The 13,159-nt window shown below is 35.3% G+C and overlaps 1 protein-coding gene across 1 annotated transcript; it reads left to right on the top strand.

Moving 5' to 3' along the window:
• Positions 1-265: 265 nt before the first annotated feature.
• On the top strand, positions 266-11,698 carry LOC104902586 (sodium/hydrogen exchanger 6). Its single transcript, XM_010690407.4, has 22 exons — positions 266-807; positions 1,616-1,667; positions 1,760-1,819; positions 1,964-1,988; positions 2,099-2,184; positions 2,279-2,390; positions 5,820-5,882; positions 6,001-6,020; positions 6,109-6,203; positions 8,096-8,124; positions 8,233-8,264; positions 8,359-8,406; positions 8,489-8,549; positions 8,635-8,732; positions 8,820-8,895; positions 9,002-9,021; positions 9,437-9,534; positions 9,666-9,775; positions 10,575-10,655; positions 10,812-10,909; positions 10,994-11,073; positions 11,161-11,698. Exons 1-22 carry the CDS (start codon positions 618-620, stop codon positions 11,208-11,210), a joined length of 1,584 nt encoding a protein of 527 aa, XP_010688709.1. The 5' UTR covers positions 266-617; the 3' UTR covers positions 11,211-11,698.
• Positions 11,699-13,159: the final 1,461 nt, after the last annotated feature.

Raw genomic sequence — 13,159 nt, 5'->3', positions numbered from 1 at the left:
TTGGTGATTAGTCCAAGTATGGTTAGCTCATGTGTAATGTACTTGGAATTTTAATTAGTCAGTTAGGTTGTCATGAATTTATTGGATTTTCGAATCCTGTTTTAAGTTAATATATGAGTTGATCTGTTCCTAAAAGAAGATAAATATCGAGTTTAAACTAATACTCGTCATCCATTGGACGAATATGATAAAGGCTTTTCGATTTTCTTTAATATAAAATACAATCAGTTTTTATTTACTAAAAAAAAAAACCATCAACCAAAAGTTCTTACTTTACTGAAAAAAAAAAAAAAATTCATAGGAATCTCCAAGGATGATATTCGACAAACGTCAAGAATTTGCATTTTGCACAAACCAAGAAACGTAAGCCAGAAGCTGAAGTCTGATTAAAGAAAACCCCCCAAAAAAACAACAAAGTGAAAACGAGAAGAACAACTTAGAAACTTCCTACTTGTAGAATCATTTGTTGACCTTTTTACTCAACTTTACTCCCTCAAAATCTCAAACAATCCCCAAAAAAAAACACCCATCAAACCAAAATTCATATCATATCATCAATTTTCCGAGTGAATTAGAGTTATAATAATTGGTGGGTCGAATTTAGGTAAAGAAAAACAATGAGTCCTACAAATGATCCGCTGATATCTCCGGTGGATGTGCGCGGAAGTCCGGCAAAAGAGCAACAAGCTGCCGGAGTAGGAATTTTACTGCAAATAATGATGTTGGTTCTTTCATTTGTACTTGGTCATGTTTTACGTCGTCACAAATTTTATTATCTTCCTGAAGCCAGCGCTTCTCTTTTGATTGGTATAACATTTTTTTTATATTTACCCTCTTTTTATTTTTCAATTTTTTCAACTGGGTTTGTGTTTTTTTCTTATGCTGTTATCAAATTATAATGTGGGTTTGTTTTGTTTTGTTTGTATAGTTGCTAGTTGGTAAAATGTGAGAATTAGTGGTTTTTTTTTCTTATGATGTTATCAAATTATAATGTGGGTTTGTTTTGTTTTGTTTGTATAGTTGCTAGTTGGAAAAATGTGAGAATTAGTGGTTTTTTTCTTATGATGTTATTAATTATAATGTGGGTTTGTTTTGTTTTGTTTGTATAGTTGTTAGTTGGTAAAATGTGAGAATTAGTGTTTTTTTTGCATCTGTTGATATGAATGAAGAGTGGTTTAGATTTCCTTGTAAGTTGAGCTTGAGGAGTTACTCCACCTATTGTCGATTGGGTTTAGGATGAAATGATGTTTCGTGTTGTGAGAGTAGTTGGGCAACTATTTGATTGATCATTGATGGGTGTAATAAATCTGGAGTAATGGTAATGATCATGATTTATGGGGTTTTGTTATAGTTTTTTTGAAGTAGATTGTAGTGTGAATGTTATGAGATGTTTAGTAGTTCTTTTTCTGCCCAAAGATTGATTTAGTTTTGAAGTCATAATCTGTTATGAGGGCTATGCTTTCGGCATTTTCGGGGTATTCCCAAAGGCCAAAGACATCCTTTTGCATTGTGCTTTTGTTGTCATATGTTGAATGTGGTAAAGGGTGGGTTTACTTTTGCAAATTACATTGTTTTGTTGTTAAGTGATTGATAGTGAATTAATCATGGTTGACAGGTTTGGTTGTTGGCGGACTTGCTAACATCTCAAATACAGAAACTAGCATCAGGTTCTTGTTACTATATCTATGAAATTGTGAAGATTTCTTCTTTTATCCTTCATTTTATTTTGACCTTCTTTAGCTCATTGATTAATCTACAGGGAATGGTTCAACTTTCACGAGGAGTTCTTCTTTCTTTTTTTGTTACCTCCCATCATATTATATCCTTTTTGAATTTTCTATTTTCAGCTTTTATTACTTAGTAGTGTCTAGATTTCCTGTTCATATGGATTAATTTGTACTATTTCACTTCATTTATGTAACCTGGCTCTAGTTATTGCTTTTCTTAACTCCTATGTGGCCACTCAGTCAGGCTTCATTCTTGCTCCTGTAAGTTCTTGATTTTTCACCATCTTCCTTTTCAAACAATTGCGGATGCTCTTTTGCACACCCGTATACATTGACATATACATGCATAACCATTTTCTTGTCACTCTCAGAAACCGTTCTTCTCAAATTTTGGGGCCATTGTGACATTTTCTGTTGTTGGAACCTTTATCTCTTCAATTTTGACTGGCCTTCTTGTGTAAGTACTTTTTACTGACCCTCATTCCATGTGGAAGTGACTCTGTTAGCTGTGCTTCTGCTTACAACTTTGCTGCCATTGGTTGCTGCTCTAGGTATCTTGGCGGAGTCACATATCTCATATATAAACTCCCATTTGTTGAGTGTATGATGTTTGGCGCTTTGATATCTTCAACTGATCCCATCACTGTTTTGGCAATATTCCAGGTGACTCATTTTTTTGTTTCTATTTCCTGCTTGATGATATTAGTTGCTATTCTTTGTTTTTCAATTTTTTATATGAGTGGTAAGGGAAGTTATAGGAAAGACATCAAGAGGGTGTCACCCGTTTAAAGTAGGAAGTGAGGCTGAAACAACTTACCCTCTATGGCTCAACCTCAGTGGGTTGCTATACATAGGGCAGAAAGCGTGTAGGAAAGCCCTCAAGTTAACTACACTTATATTTTCATGGTCTTTCTATGCTACTAGAACATCTTTGATCAAGCTCTGTTGAACCCAAAAGACTCCAAATTAAAAAGAACAGAAATCATGAAGCTGAAAAATAAAGCAGGAGGTCCTGTACTTGTATATTTTTCTTGATCACACAGACTGCACATACTTGCTAATCCGAAATTTCTTCAACCAGGAGACTCCCCCTTATTGCTGTCCAGTAAAGAAGGATGCTTATGGATGAGCCTTTGACTCTGTATATTATATAACTTCCTCTTCCAGCAATTTTATAGTGCTTTCTAAATTTGGACATACCGTTGTTATTATTCAAGTGAATAATATCATCATTGTTCATTACCTTTGCCTTCAGAGATTCATCTTAGACAACTCTTTGACCGCTTGTGTTGTTAATAGTTAACTTGATTGCTGGTTACCCATCCCCGAGGTTCATATTGCATCTAACAGAGTTTTCCTAGCTAAAGGTATCTGTTAGCTGTAATTAGAATGCTTAATAGCATTTTGTTGTATCATATCACGTAATGCTGGTAAAACTGTTTTGTTCCACATTTCACGAGGATTAGATGATACTTGGACCTACATTTATTTGCTTATCAAACAAATATATATATAAGCAGTCCAATTTCTGTTCTGAAGAAATGCGCAGATGTGACATAAAGTGTCTGTAGCTATTTTCCTTGTTAGCAGTTTCCATTTACCTTCAAATTATCAGCAAGAATATCTTCTTAACAGAATTATTTCTGGATGATAGGATACTGGGTTTTTGGTTTTGTATTGTTAATTTTCTCCTTCCCAATGATATCGAAATTGGGGAACTTCATTTATGTACATTGAAATTTTTGTGCAAATGGCTTGCCTAAATTGACTGCATAACTACTGTGCCTAGTTGGCGTATTCTGGAATCTATTAAGTTGCTTAGGATGAGTACACAGTAAGTTACACCTCAGCTTGGAGGCGGAATGAAGTCATTATTATTAAGTTGTTTCATTCTGTTAATTCAGTAATAAACACCAAGGAATCCCTTTGCTGATATTGCAACTAGCCAACTACTGCTGGCCTCTGATGTGTACATTTGTGATTTTAGACTGTCTCGGAATATATTATCCCTTTTTAAACCCATCTGTGCAAGCTTCCCAGCCCTTCTCATTGCGAAAAATAGGGAAAAGAATTAGAAATTTGTAAAACATTATATAAATGACAGGGAAAATATCTAAGTGTATGGACCTTAATATGTGGATTGTTATTTGTCAGAGACGAGGCTCGTTCTTTTGCAAGCCCTGTTTGTAACTTCCACAAGGCTGTAACTAAAACCTAGCTTTCTTATTCCATGGTGTAATTCTAGAAGGTTAAGCTTGAATGTTCATCGAACTTGTAGGTCCTTGAAATGCAAATATCGACCAGAAGTCACGAGGCCTTGAAATGCAAATATACGACCATACCAAGTTCAAAGTTTGCCCTCTTAGTTATCAGAGTCAACCCGTATTTGAAACCCTTATATCTTTTTTCCCTTGAGTGAATGTTCGGAAACTTCTTGGGAATATGTTATTTAGTGGTTTTTAAAAATACTAGAGTACTAGACGGGTAAAAGTACTAGTTTTTCCTTTGGTGGAGAATAGGAAACCCTCACTCATGTCTCACCCAAGTCAAAATCGTGATGGTATATGAGGTCGAGAGGTCAATGAGGGATTATTTGTGATTTGAGTTACTGTTATACTTGTTATGAAGGTCCATCTTGTGAGGTGGGTTCAATGTGTCGAACAAAATTGGAAGGAGGTTTGGGTTTTGAGAATGATTTCTACAAATATTTATAAGGTGGGAAAGCAGCTGTGGCAGTTTCCTGTTAAACCCAAGTCCATGTTGGCTCTAGCACAATGTTATCGAGAGTAAATATGGGTTGGCAAAATGCTGGAATGCTTAAGGTTGGAGCAACGGATGATTGACTTTGTTTATAAGCATGTTTTGGTTCATTTATGACTTGTTTAATAGTTGTTTAAGCTCAAAATAATTGCGTTGGTTTGGAGCATATTTCAGGATCATTGTATGATTGGTCGTTTACTAGCTTGCTCATGTTCATCCAGAAATTGTTTATAAATCGTGTTTTTTTTAAAGAAATAAAATATTTTAAAGGGAATTAAATTTTGTCAAATGTATGCATGAAAAGTTAGTAGTAACTTCTTACTTATGGGCATGCTTTTGAATTTAGTTAAATATATGCATGCAACAATAACACAATACCAAAGCTTTAAACCCTATATGACAGGGTTGGTTGTATGAGTCAATAAATAATGTCTGGTGGTTGCTTAGATAATCTGTCTCCATTTACTTGTGTCAAGTGCTATACGCTCCGGCAAACCTCATTTATTTTTTAAAACATTCTTAACTTCTTTTGAAATCTTTATAATTTCAATATCAATCTAGTCAACATCTCCATTACCCTAAAGATATGCATAAGATCTCAAAATGAAACTTTTTAATAGTTTTCGCAAGGCTTGTTTATCAGATCAAGCTTTATATAAGATTGTTCGAGCTTGAGCTTGAAATAGTAAAGCATTGTTCTGTTGTTTGTCCCAAGATTCTAATGAAAAAGATGAACTGTTGTCTTTTACTATATGGCTATAGGTCATTAATGGCTATATGTCGGAACGAGCATTTATGATGGTTGGTTTAGCTAGTTCTAACATATACGGAGCGAGTAGATTGTTTATATTAGGCTGCACTGCGGTGTTCTGTGCTACACTGGCAAGGAAAGACTACCTTCTGGCTGACATTCTGTTATAACGGTGGACAATGTAAGTTCAAGGCAACTAATGCTACATGGCTGTTGAAGAATGATAAATTGATAACAGGTAGCTGAATTAGTATGTATATATTGAAGAGTTAATGTGACTAGTGAATGAACTATATTCACTTTAAACAAAAACACTCTCAGCATAGGGGATTTATCTTGTTTTGCCTAAGGAAGATCTTGCCCTCCTAGAACAAGGTTTTGCTACTATACAGAAACTCTTAAAACAGTGAGGAAAAACAATAGTATTAGAAAGGCTGACAGCTTTTTCTAGAATTACAATATAGTATATCTTACAATCATTTCTGGAGTACTTGGTCTCACTCTTGTCTCTCTCTCTCTAGCTTTCTCTATGTTGCATGTTTTTATTCCTCATTGGTTTTAAAGTAAATATTTCCTTTCAGGAACTTGGCACAGATGTGAATCTATATGCGTTGGTTTTTGGGGAATCAGTTTTGAATGATGCGGTATGTTCTTTTACCTAGTCTTTTTGTATGGTTTGGTTTGGTAAGTCTACTGCTTGATCATCACTAATGTTCATGAGTTTGGCAAAAACCTATCTTCTCCTTGCAACATCAATGGCAGGTTGCAATATCCCTCTACAGGTACGTATGTACAGTATGGAGAATTGACATTCTGTCAGTAATTGTCTTACAGAGGACGGCAATAATAACCTATGTTGTCTTTTTGCAGGTCAATGTCATTGTTGAGGGGTCAGTCATCAAGCCAGAATATATTCAAGTTTATACTTGGATTTCTTGAGACTTTTGTTGGGTCGTTGTCTTCAGGTAGTTCTTTCACATGTATCCTTTAGTATGTGATGTAGTTTTGATTTGTTCTTTTCTGGGTGAATTGGAAAATTTCTGTGATTTGGGAAAATATATATGCTGTTTTTCCTAACTAAAAGAAAATTAATGGTGGCTTGATTCAGCATGGACCTTTTGGTTCAGGCAATGGCAATTATCTTTTAGGAGTCTTTCTTGTTACCTGTAGTTTCTAGTTCGAGCTTTGGTCATTGTTCTGTATTGCAAGATGTTTGTGTTTGTCATGTGAACTCATGGTCTTCATCTGAAGTTGTTAAAGAGCCTTATGGCTGTCAGAGCTTTGTTGTCTCAATAAATTACAAATCAAGATGGATTTGGCAATCTTTGTTTGGGGGAAATTAAATTATAAACCCTCCTACGTTTTAGAGTGGGAAAAAAAATGCCAATAGACAGTGATGTTTTTAATATCTGCTTTGCACACCTTTTATAATCCTGGTCGGGTCATCTTGTATATCACCTTTTAAGCAAGAGGAAAGAATTTGTGATGTCTAAATGTCCATGGCATGCATTAATTTTTTTTTTGAGGGTGCTCTAACAATCATGGTGGTAATGATGTTTCCAGAGTTGCCGTTAACGTTTTGTGCATGCATGACTAGGGGTGTGAACTGTGAAATTTTGCAAGTTGAGCTTGAGTTTGGATAAAGCTGACCGAACTTGAAAACTATCTTAGCTCAACTTGACCCGAAAACTCGTGAGCTTGGAAAAATAGATCTCGAAATCCGAAATTCGAGCTCAAGCTTGATTTAGCAATCAAAAAGTTCTTAATTTTCTGTGTTATCATTAGCTTACTCTTGAGCATTATTACTGCGTGAAGTTGCATATTTGGGCAACATATTACTTTTTTTGACTTAAAAATAACCATCTCCTTAAGACAATATAGTAAGGTCCACCTATTATTGCCACATGTTTGAAGAAAATAAGATTAAATTCAAGTGTACTACATGTTCACAACTATCAAGCAATTAAAAATTACAACATCATATGTGATTATTTTTCGGAATCAACATTGTTACATATACTTTGTTTTCCGAGTTTCTTGCAAGCTTTTCAAGTCGAGTATGGAGTAGCTCAACTCCACTCGTTATTTGTTTAGTTGAGCCTACTTGAATCAAATTTGGACGGAGTCGATCTCGAGTAGCTCGCGAGTTGTCCCGTCTCAATTACACCCCTATCCATGACTACTTAACTAGGAATATGCACTGGAATTTCGCAACCCCTTCCCTCCAAATAAGATTTCACCTTGTAACCCAATATTGCACCAGGGCATATATGCTTCGGTTTTGGTATAAATAATAAAGTGCCTTCCAAAAGCTGATTGATGTCAAACTTTGCTAACCCCCCGGCCCAACTCCATTTTCTCTCTCTATCTCCTATTAACCCACTCCCTTTCACCAGAGAACACGCCCAACCACCATTCCTGTCACCGAACATTTGAGAACTCACGGTCTTCAGCCACTTCACCATGTCATAATTTTCCAAAGCTTAAGAATTTTCTCTCTTTATAATCACATAGTGATTCTTTTCTATAAACATGTGAATGTATATTGCTAATTCCTCTTCCTCATCCGAAATTTATACTACCTTAGTTTTGTAATACTATTATTTATAGATAGAAGGTGTATATTTGTTGTCGATGCGACTTCTAGCTTTTTTTATTGTTATTTTTCTTATAAGTGTAAGGCCAAAAGTTCTCGTTTTCCTCGAAAGATTCTAAAATCTTCAATTCCTTACTGATGGAGAGTGATAATTCTTCGATCCTAAACCCTCTCTCCCGTCCGTAATTTCTAACTGTAGCTGTCTAAATTTGTATGTTCATCTGATTCTTGGGATTCTGAACTTTTATTTCTCCTTTGCAGGGGTCGGTGTTGGATTCATATCTGCTCTGATATCCTTATAATTAAGTTTTTACTCCCGGAAGCATATATTTTTGACTTTTTGTTAGTTTGATTTACTTTTTGCGTGGCAACAAATTTGCAACCTTGACCTCACAAACCTTTTCAAGTATGCCGGTCTAGATATTGAGAAGTAAGTGCCTTAACAATTTATTAAGATTCTAGATGAAAGTTGGATCATGTTATGGCCCTTTTTGATGTCATTTTTGTGAACATCTTCTTTGCAGCCTTCAGAACTTGGAATGCTGTCTGTTTGTTCTTTTCCCATATTTCTCGTAAGTAGTCGAAGACCGAGTTTTTGTCACAACAGGGTCCTCTTGGTAAACCTTTTCTTTAATGACATTGTACTCATATTAGGTACATGCTTGCGGAAGGTCTTGGGCTCTCTGGTATTGTGTCCATATTGTTCACAGGGATTGTGAGTACATGCTTTATTTTTTTTCTCCCCTTCAATAATTGAAGTTGAAGATTCGATGTGGTCATAATTTTTGTCGTTCCTTCAGGTCATGAAGCATTATACTTACTCAAACTTATCAGAGAAGTCTCAACAGTTTGTATCTGAGTTTTTCCATCTAATATCGTCCTTAGCGGAGACTTTTATGTAAGAAATCTGATATTGTTTGATAGGATTTCATTTGCTTAAGAGTTGAATATGAGTCTAACACTCTAACTTGGTCCTAATTTGCAGATTCATATACATGGGCCTTGATATTGTCATGGAAAGGCATAGCTGGTCACACATCGGCTTTATCTTCTTTTCAATTGTATCCTTTATAAATGATTAAATTTTATAAGGCTTGTCCAAAAAATAAAAAAATTATATGGTTCTTATGGCTTCTTGTTGCTCCTTAACTAGGTTTGGTTTGCCAGGTTATTATTGTGATTGCCAGGTAATTTTACTTGCTGGTTATCTTTAGTTTATACTTTAATGATTAGTATCTGCGTACATTTTTGGAAGCTATGATTAAATACCTATTTAAGGGCTTTAAGCACCTATAGAGTCAGGCTTTTCTGAGTTCCTTCGCCTAGCGGAAACCCCTGCTTTTCGCTGTGTATCATTTGCGATCAACCCATTTTCTGTTTCTGGAGATTGGAGATCACCTGCTAGGCTACTAATAGTCTCCCTTGGCTTGTTCATACAACTAAGTGTAGTCAATAATCAATTATTAAGTAATAATTTTGGCATCACTGCTGTTGCTTGAGAGGCCTACAGGCTGTGAGTTTCTTATGTGGCTAGAATACATGCAATTGCTATGATGCTACTGTTTGAGACAATGCTCACAAGGTCTGCTATCATTTCTGAAGGGGTGTGAATGTCTTCTCGTGTGGATATCTGGTCAATTTGGCTCGACCAGCAAACCGGAAGATACCAATGACACATCAGAAAGCGCTTTGGTACAATGGTATGAGTGATTGATTTTCCTTCCTCAACAATGATTATTGCCTTCGTGTCATATACTGCATTTATGTTCATATATGAGAATACATTAATCAAAAGATGTGCATAACACCTTGTAGTTTGTACCCTGATCAGGACTTAGAGGGGCTATGGCTTTTGCTCTTGCTCTACAGTCTGTACATGATCTGCCCGATGGCAATGGCCAGACAATATTCACGGCTACCACGGCAATAGTTGTTTTAACGGTGGGCTTTCCTTATTTCTCTTTTCTGAACTATTACGTTTTGCCATGTTTTGTGAAACTTTATATGTGAATGAGGGCTTAAACTTACCATGTTACTCCTTTGCTTTTTCTGTGGCCTAATTATCAAATGTGGGTACTGGGTAGTGTAATGATCGATTAAATAGAAAAGAAGGAATTAAAGAAATGGTTGATTCTTCCTCTTTCTTTTCTGGTGATAATCAATCTATTAGCATAGAACTTATTGTACGCCTTGTGTAGGGGATAAATGTATTACTCTAAGGACGCAGTCCTAACATGTGTTTTTGACTTTTGACTGGTCTTGCCTATTTTTGTTTCTACCCTTACGTGATCCTTTGTCTGCAAAACCTTCCAGATTTTTAGTCCTGTTGCCTTATTTTTGGGACTTGAAATCCTACAAGCTAGTTTGCTGCAGTTGGTGGTTGTCACTTGTCATGCCATTTACCGTTTGCTAGACAAGGAACTAAAAACAGTAGAGGTGGCACACAGATGACAGTGAAGATGTTCTGAACTATTATATTGTGGTTAATCATATGGGATCTCTGTCCTCTAGGCCTTGATGATTTATGGCCTTTATTTTATCCTTGTGTTTCATTTTGGCGCTGGGAGGTAGCTGAAAAATAGGACTAAAAGCTGATTGCCCACATCGCTCCTTGCTCCTCTTTCTGGAGGCAAATATATTATAATGAGTTGTTTTTGTTTGTTTCCTAAATTATGACAATATCTACATTGGTCTTGACTGTAATGTGAATTTAGATTAACCCCTCCGAGATGTTCTGCAGGTTTTACTAATTGGAGGGTCAACGGGAACGATGCTTGAATCTTTGCAAGTTATAGGTGATACCCCTGAAGGTCACTTAGATGTAAGTTGAGTTCAGAAATACCTGTCGTTTTCTTTAAAGAATATTTTCTATCATTTGGACTGATAGGGTGTGAGTATATGAGTGCATAAGAATTTGGGTTCCTTGATATCACTAAGTCATTGGTTTATCTGTGATTGACACAAATTCTGTTCTTAGGGCTTCAATAGGAACGATGGCTATGTATCTCCTGGTCAGGAAGAAGAGGGATCATCTTCGAACAGATTTAAGTTGAGACTTAAAGAATTCCATAGAAGGTAGTCTTCTACTAGAATGTTTGTCCTTCATTCAGTTAAATTATTAATTTGACCTTTGACCTAAACACGAAACACTTTCTGCAGCGCTCCATCATTTTCAGCATTAGATAAAAACTATCTGACCCCATTCTTCACTACCCAGTCTGGTGATGAAGACGAACAAGGTACTTAAAATTTCACAAACTTTTACAATAAAATCATTGCACTAATCAACTGGTTTACATGAATGAATCTGATTTCTGATGAAACAGAAAATCTGATGCCAACTCCGAGAAGAGAAGTCTACAGTAGCCGTAACTGATTCATACTTTTGCTAATTGATCAAATGACGATTTGGAAATAGAGAGAATGCCAGACATGGTGGGCCATGCCTTGATGACAACTGAGAAAGGCTGTGTGCGGAGTATTAAGATCCGTACATATGCCTGCGTGTAGAGTTGCATATAGAGTGAGGTTCACTGCTATGGTGAAACATGCAACATATCAAATTGGTTAGATTGCTGATCATTATTTGATGCCTCAAATGTTAAGAGATGGATGATCCTTGCCAAAAGAGGTTGTTCAAGTGTAATGAATTCCGAGTTCAGTGCTTGTATAGAAATCTGTAGTTGCAGTATAGATCGATTGGTACTGAACTTCATCTAGTGTGTATTACAGAGGACACAGGAACATGATTTTTACACAAATCATTAGTGTGGCATTTGTCACTTCGATTGCAATATCTGATCTTGCGCGATACACTTGTTCCATTGTACTAGCATGGAAGGAAATTTGTCACTTCTATTGCAATAGCTGAGCTTTCGCCTTTCTGTTAGCCTGTTTCCAGGGTTGACATGGAAGTATTCACTGGGTATGGCTACCTTAACTGTGCCAAATTTGCAAGGACAATCAAGTTTAGCGAAGCTTTATTGAGCTTAACATAATTGTTTTGACATCGATAAAAACTTGGTCACGAAATGCAAGAAGTTCACATGATTTTCTTTTCTGTGGTATGATATGACCTGATTTTTTTCTGTTATGATCTGAACTTATTTTTCTAGTTTGATCGAAGTTGATGTTTTTACGTGTTTGGTCTATTTTTGAGTAATTTGAACTTTTTTTGATACTACAAGTTAGCATTGTACTTAACCTCTGTTTATTGCGCCACCTACAACCTAATTTGGGATAATAGTGGCCTGTGGCATCTAAGGAGTCATCCAATCAAAATTCAATTCAAGGATAATATTATAGTTTAACGTTTTTGACAAGTTTCATTAATTTTTTTCATTTTTATATCAGTGAAATCTTTTGGAAAAGTTTTGTTGGACCAAATCCATTTATGTTCTATTTTATTGTTTGAAACTAATAACTTATATTGGTTAGTTATTTTTCAATACAAACTACATATTGAAAAAATACAAGAAAATGTTATGTCAGAAATTCATCGAATTATTGTCATCAATTTTCAATTCCAAATATGCTACTATCATGGTATATTTGAACCAAAACTATTTGTTTTTTTTTTTTTCAAAAATTGATCTATTTGTTTTTTTGAGAACGAGGAGGCAAAGAACAAAACAAACAAAAACGAAAACGAAAACAAAATTGAACAACTGGTTAGGCTACAAGCTTGAACTACACAAGGCCAAACAACACCATAAAAAGTCTTTCAATAGGATGAGTTAAACGACTTCCAAATGGTAGAGAAGATCATCAATTTTTGTAATATTAGGTTTAATTTGCTACAAATATATGTGGGCTGCATATTTGGTTAAATTTGGCTACAAATTTGTCCTAATAATATATTGTAATGAATTTGTCAATTTACCTTTTTTACTGCTCACAAGAATAATTGTAGGATGCTTTCGTTATTGAGGAAGAACCAGTCTCCATCTAGTGATTTGCAATGCACTATTGTAACATAAAAAGATAAAGTTAAGATAAGAAAAATGATACCTAAAATATAATCCTTTCAATTCGTACTTATATTAGTACCATTATATTACAACTTACAATGGTACCAATTGAAACTTTGAAAGTGATATGAGTATCAATTCATTTAATATTAGATCCAAAATAGTGAGACTTAAAAAACCTTTCAATTTTTTCCATTATTTGCATTGTCGCAAAATTAGCTACTTTTTGGCACCTTCCACTTCTCCCTTTTCATCTTGATTGCCTAACTTATAATACTCTATTAAGGAAGTGACTTCACTCAATGAAGACGAATCAACCATTATGGACTACTAGAGAAGAAGAAACTACAAATTT

This window comes from Beta vulgaris, chromosome 9 (genome assembly GCF_026745355.1).
Source record: "Beta vulgaris subsp. vulgaris cultivar EL10 chromosome 9, EL10.2, whole genome shotgun sequence".
NCBI classification, from domain to species: domain Eukaryota; kingdom Viridiplantae; phylum Streptophyta; class Magnoliopsida; order Caryophyllales; family Amaranthaceae; genus Beta; species Beta vulgaris.
Note: the sequence above shows the minus strand (reverse complement) of the source record. Positions and strands in the feature narration are given on the sequence as shown.